Source organism: Eretmochelys imbricata, chromosome 4, assembly GCF_965152235.1.
Source record: "Eretmochelys imbricata isolate rEreImb1 chromosome 4, rEreImb1.hap1, whole genome shotgun sequence".
Taxonomy (NCBI): Eukaryota; Metazoa; Chordata; order Testudines; family Cheloniidae; genus Eretmochelys; species Eretmochelys imbricata.
In genome coordinates, this window is record NC_135575.1 from 95,950,560 (window position 1) to 95,969,510 (window position 18,951).

General features: G+C 40.9%; 1 protein-coding gene across 8 annotated transcripts in view; it reads right to left on the bottom strand.

The window, feature by feature from the left end:
* Positions 1-18,951, bottom strand: part of ATP10D (ATPase phospholipid transporting 10D (putative)) — a 109,080-nt gene that overhangs the window by 35,874 nt on the left and 54,255 nt on the right. For 6 of the 8 annotated variants that reach the window (XM_077815695.1, XM_077815692.1, XM_077815693.1 and 3 more), the window contains 4 exons: positions 14,027-14,335; positions 9,290-9,484; positions 5,328-5,532; positions 370-455 (listed from right to left, as the gene is read on the bottom strand). In XM_077815695.1, coding sequence (XP_077671821.1) covers positions 370-455; positions 5,328-5,532; positions 9,290-9,484; positions 14,027-14,295 — 755 coding nt within the window. In that variant the 5' untranslated portion in view covers positions 14,296-14,335. Of the gene's footprint in view, positions 1-369; positions 456-5,327; positions 5,533-9,289; positions 9,485-14,026; positions 14,336-18,951 lie in introns of those variants that run through there. The other 2 variants (XM_077815697.1, XM_077815698.1) reach the window with 2 other exon arrangements.

Consider the following 18,951-nt stretch of genomic DNA (forward strand, 5'->3'; position numbering starts at 1 on the left):
TATTCAGACTACGGTCCAGAATGAGTATTAGGGAAAGCATTATTGCAGGCATCACAAATGATTAAAAACAAATAAGAGAGCCATTTTGAAAAAAGAAGGTACCAGTGTGAATTACAATATAAACTAGGCGCTTGAAAATTTCATTCTAACAAAAATTAATCAAGGAGCCTCCGCCATTCACAAGCTTTGGTACAGAAAGCATTTTTGGAGCTCCAGGTCTTCTCAACCATGCACACAAACTTAAGGGTGCAACTAGAATCGGACAATGTGATTTAAATATAAGGTGTTTTAAAAAGTAAACATTACAAGCCTTCAACAAATGAGCCAAATTACCGTAACAAATGGCAAATTCCCCCTAAGCCTACTTACACAAAGCCACGGAATCGACTGAGGTCATTGTTAGGACTTTCACATTCTATTCTACTTGAAAACTTCTCTGGATCAATTTCAGAGACCTATATTCACAGGGAAGAACATAAAATTCAGACAAGGAGTGATGTAGCTTACAAAAATTATTAATTCACAGCAGCAGTTTCAGACTTTGCAGTAGTTCATAATAGCAAGTATTGCAACGTGGAAAAGCAGGTATTTTGATAAATCAGAATGCAAGATGAATGGAGAGATTGCCTAGCCAACATAAAACCCTGGATGTATCAGATGAACTGCTGATGCTTCATGGACACAACCGGGCTGTAGACTATACCAACAGAAGGGAAGTTTTGCCAGTAAAACTTTCTAGTGTAGACAAAGCCTAACTAGTGCTAGAGAAATGATTATTGCAGAGAACACGAACTACAAGTGATGAATAAGCAGGAGCAGTTGAGCAACAGAATGGCAAACAAACAAACAAACAGTTACTGCCTTGAGAAAATTCCCTTCTTAAAAAAGACTGAAAGTTGGCAAGTACTATGGAAAAGTGTATGTGATTTTGCAGAAGTACTTAGAACCCATAATTCCAACTGAAATTAATGGGATACATGAAGATTCTGCTGCTTTGAAAATCTGGCCTCTGATATCGAAATAGAATGCTTTCTCAGTAGAAAGCTTTACAAGAGAGTTCCTTGACATGTCAGCTATTCTTTAAAGAAAGAGTATTAGACTCAGGTTGTCAAATTCAAAGTCTACAACTCATGGGTTTTATTTGAAATATCTTCTTCATAATTAAGGGTTTCAAAGAACCCTGAATTCTCACATTAGATTTCTTTCCATCGATAGAGGATGCCAACCCTGAGGCTAAGATATAAATCCACAGGCAGAGTTCGAACGTAGGAAATCTAAGCTTGGTATTTTCTTATTTACACATACCTTGCTGGCCTGCTGTTAATTTTGACATACTGTCAGAAATGCCTAGAGCCTCTGATAGACGCCTCTTGTCATTTATAAATATAAATAATTAAATATATAGGGCTTCTTTCTCCTCTGTCCTGTTCCTTGTTTATTTACATAACATTAGGAGATATTAAAAAGACTAGAGCTGTTCAGCTTAGAAAAGAGACAACTAAGGGGGGACATGATAGAGGTCTATAAAATCATGAATGGTGTGGACAAAGTGAACAGAGAAGCGAGTGTTATTTACCGTTTCACACAATGCAAAAAAATAGGGTCACCAATGAAATTAATAGGCACAGGCTTAATACAAATATGAGGAAGTACTTTTTCACATAATGCTCAATTAACCTGAGGAACTCATTGCCCTGGGATGTTGTGATAGTCAAAACTATAACTGGATTTAAAAAAAAACAAAAGCAAACTAGGTAAGTTCCTGGAGGATAGGTCTATCAATGGCTATTAGCCAAGATGGTCAGGGATATAACGCCACGCTCAGAGCAACTCTAAACCTTTGACTGTCAGAATCTGGGAGTGGAAGACTAGGGTGTATCTCTCCAAAATTACCCTGTTCTGTACACTCTCCCTGGAGCTCTGGTACTGGCCACTGTCAGACAGGATACTGGGATAGATGAACCACTGGTCTGACCCAGTATGACAGCTCTTATGTTCTTATGAGTGCAAAGTGGCTGTAAAATGCTACTATTCTGATCAGCAGTATTTTACACTCACTTTGCACAGGAGTAAGTTATTCCACAAGGTACAAGGCTGTGGAAAATCAGGGCTCATCTACCCACAAACTGGAACCAAATTAACTAAATCTGTTTTAATTCATATCTTTAGTTATTTTGGTGTGAGTCTGTATGTAGACAGGTTTCAGAGTAGCAGCCGTATTAGTCTGTATTCGCAAAAAGAAAAGGAGTACTAGTGGCACCTTAGAGACTAACCAATTTATCTGATCATAAGCTTTTTCGATGAAGTGAGCTGTAGCTCATGAAAGCTTATACTCAAATAAATTGGTTAGTCTCTAAGGTGTCACTAGTATTCCTTTTCTTTTTGTATGTAGACAGTTACTGCAGATTAAGCGTGTCCTATTTAGAGTTAATTTAAATAGAAATTGTTACTTGTTCTACAGGAACTGTGGTTTGTTAGATGTTGCAGTCAGTGTGGATCCCACTCAAGGTGTGCATGTGCCTTAAGCACACAAGATCAGATACTTTTGAACAACAGTGTCAGCTGGAGCCGTGCACATGCCCTATATCTCCTTGCGTTCCCGTACAAGGGCGTAAAGAGTGGCATGGCCACAATTCCCGCTCAGTTTCTCTGTGTGTGCGTGCGTGCCCCCCACTACAGGGGACTGGCAATCAGGATCTCCACTGGAGGTTCAGATCCTTCTGCCTCCCGGGGATGTTTATGGGGGCAGAAGACAAACTTCATATAGAAGGTTAGTCTTCTCTTAAAGCATTATCTGAACAAATCAATACTAAATAGGAAAAGTCATTAAATATCTGTTTGTACAAATTTTTAAGATTGGCTGTAAGGGTATTGAATGCTTTCTGCCTCTAATATTGTTTTTTCTAATTTTTATGTTTACTTATAAAAAGTATCCACAGAAATACTATTGCAAAGCCCAAGGAACTGTTTATATCCTGCTAACCTGCACAGTTAGCAAATATTCAAAACAAAAGTGTCACTTATTTGTCAGAGGGAACAGAAAAAGAACTAGATAAATTCTCGGAGGATAGGTTCATCAATGGCTATTAACCAGGATGGGCAGGGATGGAGTCCCTAGCGTCTGTTTGCCAGAAGCTGGGAATGGGTGACAGGGGATGGATCACTTGATGATTACCTGTTCTGCTCATTCCCTCTGGGGCACCTGGGATTGGCCACTGTCGGAAGACAGGATACTGGTCTAGATGGACCTTTAGTCTGACCCAGTATAGCCGTTCTTATGGTTGGAATGAACAACACATGTCACATTAGTCAAACACAGATTGAAGAAGAAGAGACGATCTCCCAAACTTGGCATCAAACCTAGCAGACATGACAAGCGTGTAATATTTTAACAAGGGTGAAATATTTTACAGAAGTTAGCACTTTGCTCACCATTCCTGATTTGCAAATCAAGGATATAAGCATGATTCTGAAGCAGACTGAAGCCATTGCAGGCAATTGTCATTATTGAGAAGGGGGTAGAACGGCACGCCTTTCATATGTTCTCTGAGTACAGCCACCAAGTGAGTTCTGTAAAACCTTTAGCAGGACCATGACTTCTGATCACATGATGCTTAAATGAAGAATACAATTATGGCTGAGGTTGGTATAAGGGCTGCAGGTGAAGCTTGGCTAACAGTGTCACATATGTATACACTGATATATGGCCTAGTAGCTTCAGACATGTATGCACCATTGTTCTTGGGTTTGATCTTAAGTCCCTTGCCAATGACTGAAGGGACTGGAACCAGTCCTCTGACAGGTAACCTCTTACCACCAAGAGTCAATCATAGCTCCTATGAACTCAGTTGTCTGTAATGGAATCAGTGACAGTTTTTCAAGTTCACAAGGAGTCCTAGTTTGGAGAACAGGAAGTGGATGTATGACAGGGCTGCCAAGGTCTGCAGGAACCTGCATCTGATCAGCCAGTTATGGATAAGTGTGAATTCTCCATAAGTACACTACCACTGCTGCCAGGCATTTTGTGAATACTCTTGCTGCTATGGAGCATAACCCTGTATTGATAATAGTTGGGCCCCACTGTGAATCTTGGGTACTTCCTGTGGGCTGGATGGGTAGAGACATGGAAGTACATAACCATGAAACTGTCCTAAGCTTGGAGAGATGAGGGAGGCAAGCACTACCATCCTGAACATTCATTTGCCGAGTCTCCCCAGGTCTAGGAAAGGACCAACCCTCCCCTTTTCCTTCCCCCATTCTTCTTCGGGATAAGGAAATACTAGGAGTACAAACCTCTTCCCCTGAATTCCAGTGGTATCTCTACGATGGATCTTAGATGCAACAAACAACAAGACCACTTCCACCTGTAAAAGGCTTTTGTGAGAAGGGTCCTTGAAGAGAGACGGGAGGGTAGTGGATAGCAAATAGAGAACAGAACTGGATGGGGTAGCAAGGGGCAATGATCTCTAGCGTCCATCTGTCCGATGGGATGACAGAACACGCCCGGTGGAATAGGACAATGCAGCTTCCAAAGGTCAGGCTGTCTGGACTGGATCTGATGTGACTCCTGACAGTCCCATCAAATTTTTCAATAGAATTATCCCACCACAGGATGGGCAGGGATTGTAGCCTGCAGGTTTCAAATCTACCAATGTTGCAAAGCCATATAAAGGGATTTGTAGGTGAAAGAGTGTATGAGGGGATCTCTACAAGGGATGTTCAATATTCAGTCCAGATGGGCTGATATTGTTCACGGCTGTTGTATGTCAGAAAATCAGAAGGGTTCGGAAGGTTTTATGAAGTGTTTGAAATAATTTAGCCAAATCTGAGAACCAGCAGGTCTGATGGACACTTGCCAGGTTACATCTTGCTGCCACAGGTGGTAAGAAGGAACAGAGGGAGAGTCGGGGATGCCCTTCCCTTTATGCCCTTGCACAAGAGCACAAGGAGGCACAGCGAGCATGTACAGTGCTGATGGACACTGCTATTCAAAAGACTCCAGTCTCACATGCATAGAGGCACAAAGGCAGACCTATAGTGGAATCCACACTGACATTTACCTGAAGAAGAATTTTTTTACTGACTTACATTGATTTGAAATAGGACACTCTTACCCTGAAATTAGTGACCACACACAGATTTGCAGTGAAATAACCAAAGGTGTGAATTAAAACTGATTTAGTTATTTTGGTTCCAATGCAGGTGTAGACAAGCCCCACCTCAACAACCAAGTAGATGAACTAGAGATTTTTATTAAAATAATTTTTTAAATAAAATTCTTGAAACCTCAGTTTTCTTAAAAGTGATTAGAAATGCGCAATGGTCACCTGCTCTGCATATCCTCTCACCACCTGCCTCTGCTTCAGATTGGTCTCTCCATCAAGGCTGGCTGTTTCAATGTGACAGATCCCATCTGGATCAGTAGAGTATAACAACACCATATCAGCAGGAATTATCTCATTACATGAAAGTCGAATGAAGTCCCCGACATTAACATCTTTCCAGCACTCATCTATGTATTTCTTCTCTTTCCTGAAATATATATAAAAATCTAAATGAAAAATTCCACAAGCTGCAAGCTCAAATTAATAAACTAAACTACAAAAGATTATTGTTTTGACTATAAAATAGTTAGTCTAAATCAGTATGCACCAAAGTGCTGGGGAGACAGTTTACTAATTTAGGGTGAGTGTACCCACAACACAATCAATTGTTGGATCAGGGCCAGACCTTATACATGAGAATAAAAATACATTCTGTGAGGTTGACTGGGGTAAAACTCAGCACAGAATTTGGTCCTATGATTTCTATTCCCACGGAGAAGTAGTGATCTAAAATTCTCTCACTATGTGAATTACACTTCCAAATTATATAAACCAAGTGTCAAATCTTCACCTCTCTCTCTCCTGACAGTGACTCCAGAACCCAAATTTTTGTCTCTTAATTGGATAGGCAAGTATACAAAATCTTAAACATTTAGCTGGCACATCACTGAATATTTAGAACATAATTCTACTTAAAACATTTGCATTTATGTATTTTTGAATAGCTCTGAGGTCAACATTGTAAGGTGCAAAGATCTTGCAACTCCAAGTCAAGTCAAGAAGGAGTTTAGGGCTCTCAGCACCTTGCAGAATTGGACCCTTTATTACGAAAGCCCTTAAAATATTGTTTTTGATGCTTATTTCTTCTTCTTCTTTCCATCTACTTCTGCTGTTCAGTGCTTACCTGAGACCATAATCCTCCTTTTATATGATCACAGATGGTTAATGTGAACATTATTTTGATGCAACAGGATGAGGATTTCAGGTAAGGAGTAAGCAATGAGCATCTGATGAACTGTGGGCACCAATACAGAATGCACTGGTGCAAGTAGACGGAGTGTGATGATTGCTCCAAGTGATCAAACCTTCTTGGTGGTAGGGACACTTCTGTGTCTTATTGTGAATGGACAAAAGGCATTTCTGGTATCAGGTATTGTTACCATTTAACATGGAGCCTAAGAGACCAACCAGTGCACTATTTTTGTACAGACTGGCAGATTAATGTACTGGCATTGATCAAATTGTTAGCTGAGTAAAATGTTACAGGCAAATAAAAAAAAAACAATTTCAATAAAAAAGAAAATATCAGAGAAATATTTCATACATTAGGTTTTGTAACTAAAACTTTTGGAGCCTGAACTATTTGACAGCATCCCCTTAAAAGTGCAAGCCTAAAAGGGAGATGCCACAAAGGAAACATAAGTAAGTGGTGTACTGACAGATTTCCCTAGTTAAGCACAGGTGACTTCATATCCTTCAAAGTGCAACAGAACCAAGAGTAGGACACTATAAAAGCTAAAGCTAGCCTAAAAATAAAATTAGTGCAAGTCACATGCCTGCCTCCTTCTCAAGATCGTTATCATGGGTTTTCCAAGCAGTCAAAATCAATACTGTAGTATGGATGTAGAAAATAAATAAACCCACATTAACGTATATTAGAAGCATTCTAAAACATTCCTGGTGTTAAAATTGAATTACCACCTTTATGCATTGCTCATTCCCAATAATGTTGTAATGCTATATCTGAAATGAGACATAGGAAATCTCGAGTATGACTGGCTAACAACTTTCTAAGGAGGTGGGCACCATGTGCTAACATCTCACGGCACTCCTGCTTAGAATGTTCAAGCCTCCTCACTCTAGAGGGCCCATTAACATCAACAGCTCTATCGGTGTCTACATTATCTGATGAATCACACATTCCGTACATTTAAGAATTGGTTCTTAATTTGTTTACCAGAGAATACTACATTAGGAACTCATGAAATCATTTTTGTTTTAGTGTTAATGCACTTTAATGTATGTCTGTGCCACACACACAGGCATCTACACAGAAAATCAATGAATTTTTCTTATTAAAAATGTACCTTATGGATAATAAATTCATACATAGTAAACATTCATATGGATCACTAGCTTTAATTTTCCTGAAATACATCTTCTAAAGCTATTTGTACATATAGGCACGATACACTATTTTGCTATCTGTATCGCAGATAGTCGTGCTGAAGGTGGGGAGGGGGCAGGAGAATGAATAGCAGCTAGTAAAACAATCTAGTTTATGAAGAAGACCCTAAGAAAAAAATTAAATCATACCAATTAAAAACATACATCATTTACATGCACAGCTGGAGAAATTTTACAGATTCTTACAAAAATAATAAATTCCCACATTATATTGATCATTATTAATTTTTTTAAAAAAGAAAAAGTCACAAGGCAATATTAGTAGTTGCAAATTAAATTCCCACTGACAGGAACTACACTTATTTAGTCTGAGTAACACAAAGAGAATTCAGAAACCCAAATATTTGGATGCCCCACTCTACTGAGACTGAACAGCATTCATGGGACCTGCAGTTTATCAGCATAACTACATGAGACCATAAAAGAACAGACTTTGCCCTCAAGCCTTCTACCATTAACACATGCAGGACTTGAAAGGAGAGAAATTACTTCAGCTCCCTAAAAGTTTAATTATATTCCTGTTTCAGGCTCCAATCATAATTGGCTGAATAATTTGACTCCCAGAAAGTTGCTGTACCTAGAAGATATTTGTATTTACAGAACTGGATGCAATTTTGTTTCTTTGCGATTACATTAAGAAAGCATTCTCCAGGTTATTCATATTGTTATGGAACTAGCTCTCAAAAAAAAAAAATCAATAGGGCATGCTACATGTAAGAGAACTAAAATTTTTCATCCTGAGAATTAATCACAAAATACTACTCATCATTTACATAGGGCTAGATTGTAATTTTGCAATCTGCCCTGAGGGAGGCCATGTCTACACTAGGGGGAGCCAAGGGTTTACTTCAATCAGCTAACACATGTTGAAACTATAACTTGTCTTATACGTACACTAGGATTTTAACATGTGTTAGACAACACATTTAAAAAAAAACCAACACTTTATTTTCAAAGTGAAGACAAGGCGTGAGCATCAGTGTGCGGCTGCACAGACCCAGTCCCTGCTTCCTCCATGGGAGAAATAAACTGTGCCACACCGTTTCTTGGTGCAGCTTACTTCCCTCTCTGCAATGCTTCAGCTGCCCACTTGCTCTCCCTGCATGCTACTCCCTGAAATAGCTATCACAGCAAATGAATAATGGGGCTCCTTATACCCCTGCATGATCACACAGCAAGAGTAATGTGGTCCATAGTACTTTCCATTTGATAATTATTAATTAATTTAGCCTCACAATACCCTTTCACGGTAGGTATGTCTGAACTATTATCCTTATTTTACAGATGAGGAAACTAAGGTGCAAAAGGTCACCTAGGAAACTTGTGGTAGCATCCGGAAAAAACCAAGGATTTCTCTCTAACTTCGTAGCCAATGTCCAAGTGAAGAAAGGAACTGGTCAGGTCCTATTATCATCACTTATTTGGGAACTCTTTACTAGTTGATTTAGAAACATAACAGCATTAATTTAAGGAAAGCATGGTTCACAATGGTGTTACGCAAACTTTTCCAACTGCCATTGTATTATAACCCTGGGTCGCAACATCCCTGATATTCTGGTTCTGCGACTGTTTAACAGACACTAACAACTGTTCCAAATTGTGCGACAATAGCAGTGCGACTGAAATAAGTCACTTTTAAACCAAAATAAGAATGTGGCCAAGTGATCAATCCAGAAACCAATTTTGTTAAGGTTCCTCAAACTTACTGTTTTGTATATTAACACTAATAATACACACTGTACATTATTCATCAATAACAAAGTCAGAGAAACACTTACCTGCTGTATACTTTAGTTAATAAGTTGTTTATCTGCTTATCTAATTTGTATTTTGAGTAATCCTCAAGGCCATCTTTTACTGCAATAATTGTGAGAACAACTACTAGAGGTAACATGGTAATTTCTTTCTGGAAGGCTTCCACCAGTGGAACCCAGTTCAGGACAACTAAAAATAGGAAATATAAATTGGCAGCTCTGAAACAAACACAAAAACAGATGCAGGAGTTAGGAATGGAATGAAGTTTAGGAGGTGAGTAAAAGGCAGGTGACACATGTAATGACCTGCAGTTCACTAGCAAACTGAGTTAAGCAGAAGTTTCTACGTACTTTAGAAGTAACATTTATGCAGAGCTTTATGTTGCGTAAGAGGCTGCATGCTGGAAAGAGACATGGCATTCATGTAGCTTAAATACCAAGAAACTAACTGAGTTCTTACCATGCAACCAGAGCTTCAAAATGATAACTCCTTTTCACAGGCAACATAATGCCAAACATTCCTACATCTCTCAGCTTGATTTTTGTACAAAATTAGCAGTTGTCAGCAAAGATCAACATATTAGAAGACACCATGCTTTTTATATCCAAAGTTATTAAAATGTTAGCGGAAGCCTTATGTCCACATATCTCAGCATTATTCAGATATTCAGTGATGAGGTCACACCAACAAATTTTAATTAAATTTCCCGCAAAAGATCTATTACCCTATATAGAAACACAAGCACATTACCTTAAAGGTCATCTCCATGCAAACCTCAAACATCTCAATTTTAGCATTTAACGGCTTCAGCCATACCCAAGATCACTTAGAAATTTTCTATTGTCAATGTTGAGGCAAAACACAGAAGCAATAAGCATCATGAATCTCACCCCCTGCCCACAAAATCAGAATTTAACTTCAAGAAAACATGAAACACTTCTGCATCGATTGAAGAATTACATAATTATAGCTTCACCTTCCAACTTTTCAACACACCTTTCATTAGCAGCCTTCCTTGGTACAGGCTATTACAGTAACATATTCAATCAAGTGGGAAAACAAATACAGATCACCAGCAATTTCTGGCCTTAGATAAGTGGAAAGATGTAAACAAGAAACTACCATAAACAAAGGATACAGAAAGAGTTGAAGCACTTTCAGCATTTAACTGTTTAACCATCAAAGCAATAACCTTCTTTGAGAGTGTTAGAGGGACTTCTATAAAGAAAATTCAAGGCACTTACACATATTTTCATGGAGTAAAACCTCCTGAAATAACAGGTTAATAGGGCATATTGTACACACCAACAGATTAGTCACCATTTGGATCTTTGATATTCCAAACGTAACCAAACATGTTTGGTATAGCTAAGGCCCTACCAAATTCACGGCCATGAAAAACGCATCACAGACCTTGTCTCCCCCATGAAATCTGGTCGTCTGTATACTTTTACCCTATACTACACTCTTTTATACTATATGGTAAAAGTATATACAAGTACACAATGTTTCTCAAACTGGGGCTCCCTAACAACAGGGTCAAGCTGATTGTAGAGGGGTTTCAGTATTGCCACCCTTTCTTCTGTACTGCCTTCAGATCTGGGTGACCAGAGAGCAGCGGCTGCTGGCCAGGTGTCCAGGTCTGAATGCAGTGTCACTGTCAGCAGCTGCACAGAAGTAGAGGTGACATGGTATGGTATTGCCACCCTTATTTCTGCATTTCTGCTGGCAGTGGCTCTGCCTTCAGAGCTGGGTTCCCAGCCAGCAACCACTAATCTCTAGCCACTTAGCTCTGAAGGCTGCGCTGCTCCCGGTGGTGACACTGCCTTCAGAGCTCAGCACCCATCCAACAGCTGCCTCTCTCCAGCCAACAAGTTCTGAAGGCAACGCAGAAGGGTGGCAATACCACAACCCCCCCTACAATAGCTTTGCAACCCGCTTTTGGGTCGGGACCCCCAGTTTGAGAAACGCTGACTTAACAGACTTTACAGGTTTATATTTTGCTGTTTTTAAATACATATTCATGTTTTGTTACAACTCTGTGACATTTTAAGATTAAATATCTGAAACCATAAAGTTCAAAATTTAAAAAATGCTATGACCATGACATTTATGAAAATAGACCGTGAATTTGGTAGGGCCCTAGGTAGAGGTTTCCACATGATCCACTAGTACAGGGGTCAGCAACCTATGGCACGTATGCCCAAGGTAGCACACAAGCTGATTTTCAGTGGCACTCTGCTGACAGTCTGGGGTTCCGACCGCTGGCCCCTTGCCAGCTGGGATCCCAGCCGCCGGCCCCGCTCAGCCCACTGCTGGTCTGAGGTCCCGGCCGCCGGCCCGCTTAGCCCACTGCCTTCCTGGGGGACATTGGAAAACTCAGCAAGGAAAAGCAAGGATCACGCTAAACTGATAAGATCTGCATTTTAAATTTAATTTTAAACGAAGCTTCTTAAAGGTTTTTAAAACCTTATTTACTTTACATACAACAATAGTTTAGTTATAGAATATAGACTTATAGAGAGAGACCTTCTAAAAACGTTAAAATGTATTACTTGCATGCAAAACCTTAAATTACAGTGAATAAATTAAGACTTGGCACACCACTTCTGAAAGGTTGCCGACCCCTGCACTAGTACGTCAGATCTTCTCAGGAATTCTTACCTGTTAAAGCTGGCTTCCTACATTTTCAGTCAAGAATTTATATGTGAAGGGTGTGTGATGTTGCACTCCATAATGTTTTATGGAAATATGCTTATGAGTGCGAATATGATGTAACTGGAATATGGTTTATGCAAGAGGTCTCTTGTAAGGTATCATTACAAAGCATATAATCTACTGAGTGTATTCATCCTATTTGTATGTATATATCATTCTTGTATCTGAAGATAGAAATATGAAGTATAACTCTGAGGTCCTATTGTAATTATGCAAAGTGTGGGCCATTAATGGTGGTTTAGAATCTTGACGGCTCCCATTGACTAGGACAATTGGTTGTAAATGGCTCTGTTTACTTACAAACCTTCCTGGGTACCTGCAGACCAGCCCTGGGGTCTCACAGGACATGCGAACATGTCACCCGATACTGGAATCCATCTTAAACCTGGTGCTTTCCATTTAGAAGGAGGAGACCCAGAGAGACAAAAGATTCTCTCCTTGTGCCAAAGCTATAAAAGGGAGTGGAACAGAACAAAGGTGGCTGCCAGTCATGAGAACACCCCTAGTTTCCACCTAAGATGTCTGCTGGAACTAACAAGGACTGTACCAGAGGAAAGGATTGGGCCCAGACTAGGAAGGAGTCTAGCCTGTGAAAGAAGCTTATTGGAATATCTCTGAGGGTGAGATTTTTACCTGTAATCAGTTTCTTAATGTATTACGCTTAGACTTGCGTGTTTTTGCTGGCAGGGAAAATGGGCTAAGAGGTAATCTCAGCACATCAGGTGACAGGCCCAAGGGGGTCTCTATAACTGAATCCATCACAGGGCATTCCCTCCTCTCTCAGATGTTTATGCCACTTTCCTTGTTCTGGCTCCCTTTCTTGTGTTGAGACATCCTCTTCCATGTCTCCCATTGTATACCACACAGAGACTGAAGCTACCAGTAACTCATCCACTCCCCACAAAATTAAGAATAAAAGAGACACAAACCCTGTTTCCATTCTCCAACCAACAGAGTTGCTGAGATGATTGTTTCAAACTGATGATCAGACAATGCAGAAAACAGAGAACACATTTTTATCTTTTTTAAGTTCTACGTCTGCACCCTCCATTTAAACAAATTTGCCACTGATAGAACTGCAATCTCCCAATCTAGAAACAAGAGCAGGTCAAGAAACTTTGGCTGAACTACAGCCCTCAAGGCTTTGTGGTCAAAGAGTATCCACAGAGGCAAAAATTACTAGAGTACCAGCCCTTTGATGACTTAAGGAGGCTTGGACTGAGGACATGACAGATGTTCTACATATCTCTTCCACTAAAGCTAGAGTGGACCAACCAAAAATCTCATCAATTGCAAGGCTTGTGACAGTGTCCTTGCTGGTTTTACAAAACCCATTTTTAGACACACCCCCCCCAAGGCCACCATGTTGCTTCCCCAAGTGAGTCCTCCCACCACCCCCTTAACATCACCTTTCAAGCCAGCCGCCATGCAAATTCATAGAGTGGCTGAAGAAAAGGAGAACCAACCTCATTCTTCACCACCACTACACCTGCCAAACAGGATGGGGGTGAAATCTTATCATATGCTGCTCTATGTCAGTGATCCAAGAGGAGGGACCATCTAACTCAGGAGTGAGGAACTTTTTTTCTGTCATGGGCCATTGACCCACAGAAGAAAATCAATCGCAGACCACTCACCCGCCGGGGTGGTTGAGGCTCAGGGCTTCCCCCTGTAGCAGGGCAAGCTGATGCTTGCAGCTCCAGCCCCATGGGGGGAGGGGCGGATGGACGCTGCAGGCCGGATGAAATTAACCAACACTCCAGATCCAGCCTGTGGGCCGTAGGTTCCCCACCCCTGATCTAACTGATCCGAAATGGTGAAAGAAAGGACATGACACCAAATGAGGAGAGATACCTCTTTTGAGTATCAGTTTTGGGATAATGTATCTTGCTACAAAGTTATCAGAACTGATTGCTAAATTCAGGAGAGAAGAGTAGTTTATAAAAACAAATTTGTAGATATTAGCACATGAATTTCAAACAAACAAACAAAAAAAACCCACATTCGAATAATTTCCACAATTACACACAAGAATCCTTTACCTGTAAAACTGTTCAAATAAATTCCGTGGTAGAAAGTTGAATAAAGTGTATTTAGTAGTCCGTATTCTGTTGTTCATATATAATTTTGATACCTTTTCATACTCTTCTTTAAAGTGTCCCAGACATGGTATAACTATCCTATGTCTGCTAGGCACTTTGGATGATTGATAACACTTGTCACATGAGGAGCTGCTGCTGCTTCCATCCCTGCCTTCTGCGGATACCAGACGCTGCCAGCGATATCGGGCCCATCGGATGGGGTCTGCCATATCGTCTGAAATGATTTGTGATCCAGGCCAGGTCTTCTTTCTAGCAAAATTTTAAAGTCAAGAAAATTACACAGTAAGTCTGGAGAAGCTTTAGTTCAAAATACAAACAAAAAAGCTGTTCACAATGGTTACTGCAAAGGCCTTTAAGTGAGGTTAACTTGGTTTGTTAACCTTACAATGAGAATTGAGTTACTACCCAATTTTGATTTCAAAATGAAAGGAACTATTAATAGTTTATGTGAGGTAAAACCCTCTGATTGAATAGTGCAGTAATCTATATTGAAGGGCTATTTAGATTTAATTCTACCTCTCAGGAACTAGAAAGAGATATAATCACATCAGTTTTAGTTTGTTTTAATTTAACATTTCTTTAAAATAATTGTACCATAAATACAAAGCACAATCTGCACCCCAATATCCATCAACTACTGATATAAAGATTGGTGAAAATTTTTCCCATAGAATACTTATGTTTTCCTGTGTAATGCTGACTAGTAGGTTGCCTGTAGTAGTTTAGTCAAAGGAATGTTAATGGAATTGTCTTCACTTATTTATAAACCTGCTGATTGCTATCACATTACATATATCCCTGTAATTAAATAATACTAGATCAAAGTGTGTGTATATTCAGACATTAGAACTTCATGAATACTAATGAATGATACTTACATTGTTTCACTTATCAATCCTGATTATAATGCAATGGCAGACAATTGCATTATGACAGGTTTCAGAGTAATATCACTGTAACCAACTACTTGTGAATGCCAGGAAATAAAATGCTAACTTCAAAGCAAGGGTCATTGTATTCAACAATGGAAATCCACAGACTCAATCTGCAATTGCTACTCATCAAAACTCAAGTAGGTGAATGTCTTCTGCAAGCAGGATCTATAAATACTACTTTAAGGGAATGATCCTGCATCTCTGGCCTGATGGATTCTGACATGGTGGAATACTGAGCAATTGGACAGCAACCCCCAAAGTTAGTATGGGTAACCCTGAGACACTTAAGGAAAACTAGCAGATCACTACATCTCTGCTATCATACTGGACTCTCAAACTTTGACTCGCCTGTATTTTACCTGCTTTAACCTCTCATTTCTTTTTCTTAGCTAATAAACCTTTAGTTTACTAGAGAAATTAGCTGTCAGTGTTCTCTTTGGTGTGATGTCCAGAGTACCCATTGACCTGGAGTAAGTGACTGGGCTTTTGGGGCTGGGGGTAACCCAATATGAGGTGATTTTTGGTTTAATAACCTTTCATCACAAAGTCCAGTTTGTTGGGGTGGTAAAACGGGGCTGGCGAGCCTGTTTGTGGCTCCATGTAAAATTAATATAGTAATCCAAAAGCACACATTTGTTACTGTCTTGGTGAAATCTAATTATAGAATATACCATCAGTTTGCCAGAAAACAGAGCAGATACCCCAGTCTGACCTGAGATTGGCACTCTCAATTGTATGCCATATGAGACAGCGTCATATGCTGCTCGACAACACTGACGGTACATAGAGGTACCATTTAAAATTATTAATCATATAAATCTCTAGATACAGGACCCAAAGATGTGCATGCAATAAACTGGTACCTGAAGTCTGATAAATCCAAGTGAGAAATTTCAGAGTAGCAGCCGTGTTAGTCTGTATTCGCAAAAAGAAAAGGAGTACTTGTGGCACCTTAAATTTGTTAGTCTCTAAGGTGCCACAAGTACTCCTTTTCCAAGTGAGAAAGATGTTCAGGGCTATATATTGTCCATTATAAGACAATATTGCATGCTCTTCACTCAGAAAGCTAGGCCAGCACAGGATATCTAATATACTTCAATACCTTTACAGTAACATAATCTAAGGCATTTTTCAATCCCACTAAACAAGAGAAAGTCCTTGATTTAAGCAGTAACCCAACCAGCTATATTTACACCGCTCAGTATCCCATACATATACTGTTACGTAAATTCTTTTGCAGATTTACGGGTCTGTAGGCCCTCTAGCATTTACAGTAAGAGTGGCAGTCCGGTAGTTCAGAGATGCTCTAGAATTCTAGTGCCGCTTCATGTACACAGCCTATCATTTAAATTTGGATTTGATAAAACAAAACAAATCCCCTACATTTAAAGATTAAGTAGCCATGACAATGACCTGTCTTATTTAATATTTTTGTTAAGAGTCAGCTTCCAACAGGCCTTTCCTTATGAGAAGCATGAGAGAATAGTGGCATTTGTGGGATGTGTGAAGACAGAGCTCCTGCACCTCACACACAGGCCTCTTGGAATTGTGGTCTGAGTTGCATATATTACAACCAGCTATAGGTCTCAATTCTCACTTGTGTTATTTCTCTGCAGCATCCCAGCTTTCTTATCATGATCCTGCTTTTCCAGCCCAGGAACAGAGGCCAAGGGGGTTATTTCTTCCTAGGCCTCTGACAGACACAGATGACCACCAACCACCATTTGACATGTTTGATTCCTCTTCTAGTCATTTACCAAATATTAAGGCTACGATTTAGGTATGGGTATTTTTAGTAAAAGTCATGGACAGATCATCGGCAAGAAACAAAAAAATCACAGCCTGCGTCCTGTACATAACTTATACCATAAATATCCCTGATTGAATCTTGGGGCGGGAGGAGGGACGGAAGGGGGGGCACTGCCGGTGGGGGAGCCCAAGGCATCAGCTGGGGTGGGGTGTGGAGCCCTCGGCACCAGCTGCCGGGGGGAGCCACGGGGGCGGGGAGGGAAGAGCCCCGGGGGGCCAGCGGCTGCTCCGGCCGCCTCTGGGACCACTGCTCCGGCGGTCCCTGAGGCCAACCACAACGGCCGCTGCAGAAATCGTGTAGGTCACACGGGGAGGGATAGCTCAGTGGTTTGAGCATTGGCCTGCTAAACCCAGGGTTGTGACTTCAATCCTTGAGGGGGCCATTTAGGGCTCTGGGGCAAAAATTGGGGATTGGTCCTGCTTTGAGCAGGGGGTTGGACTAGATGACCTCCTGAGGTCCCTTCCAACCCTGATATTCTATGATAAGTCACAGAATCCGTGACTTCCATGACCTCTGTGACAAACACAGAGCCCTACTGATTATCCCTCCATGGTCAAACCGGGATCGCCAGCCATCTCACCAGGGCACTCATCCTTCCCATTCCCTAGGCTGCATAACCAGCCGAGCCTGCTAGCTCATCTGGCAGCAGAATTTTAAAAGGAATTCCTTTTGGGTCAGGCTTTCCTCTGCCATAACAGATAAACCTGATAGCAAAGTTTCTGTTCTACTCACCTCAACTTTGATTCTAGCAAGAAATGTGTTTATTTTCCCCACCATGCTTAGTAGCTCTGCTTCTTAGACTGTAGTTTCTTGTTTCGTAAGTATTATATTTAGTTTCCTAGATCAACAGTGAAGCTGCTGCTAGCTGACGATATCCTGTTTTTGTATAGCGGATATCTCAATACCAGTATATGAGGGGTGGAGGGAACGGAAAGGAGAGGAAATCTGCAAAATGTACAGTTTTCATTTCTGGTTCTCACATTAGGTTCCAGTACACAGAAGCCATATCCTACTGTATTTTCTGTGTTCCATGACAAGATTTGTATATTTTTGCCAGACTCACATGCATACCTGTCTTTGCATTGTTTCAGAGTAACAGCCGTGTTAGTCTGTATTCGCAAAAAGAAAAAGAGTACTTGTGGCACCTTAGAGACTAACCAATTTATTTGAGCATGAGCTTTCGTGAGCTACAGCTCACTTCATCAGATGCATACCATGGAAACTGCAGCAGACTTTATATATACACAGAGAATATGAAACAATACCTCCTCCCACCCCACTGTCCTGCTGGTAATAGCTTATCTAAAAGCCATTTCCAGCACAAATCCAGGTTTTCTCACCCTCCACCCCCCCACACAAATTCACTCTCCTTTGCATTAGAATTTGCATTTGTCATTGCATTAGAATCATAAAATATGAGGCGTGGAAGGGACCTCAGGAGGTCATCTAGTCCAACCCCCTGCTCAAAGCAGGACCAATCCCCAATTTTTGCCCCAGATCCCTAAATGGCCCCCTCAAGGATTGAACTCACAGCCCTGGATTTAGCAGGCCAATGCTCAAACCGCTGAGCTATCCCTCCTCCCTAAGCTTCTTTATTATTTGCAGAGGGCCTGCATAATGATACCAATCACTCTCCTAATACACCTTCAGTACAGCAAGAGGGCTGTAGAATTCAAGCTGACTGAGTGGGAAGACTTTTAACCTCATTTTTCACAAAAAGGCCAGAAACACAGGGTTTGATCCTGCACAACTAAAGTTGACGGAAGCCTTCAATGGACAAAGTATCAGGCACTGAAGACACAGCTTAGGCCTGAATTTCTCTCCTCTTATGTAACTGGGGTTGGGGCACATAGGAGGTGGTGAGCCCTTTCCAGAACTCTGTGTGATCAGGGTGGTTTGTGAACAAGTGTGGCTGGAAAGTGGCCTTCTCTGTGGCATGCTCCCACAGAGGCCCCTGGGAGGGCCGTGAGCAGGTTTCAGGGGGTCCGCCAAGCGTGGCTGATACTAGACTCGCTAGAGCCCAAGGTAGAAAGCCGAAGTTCCGCCACACGGGACTGCAGCCCGGGGCCGCACCACCTGGGTCTGAAGCCAAAGCCTGAGCAACTTAACTTCACAGTGCC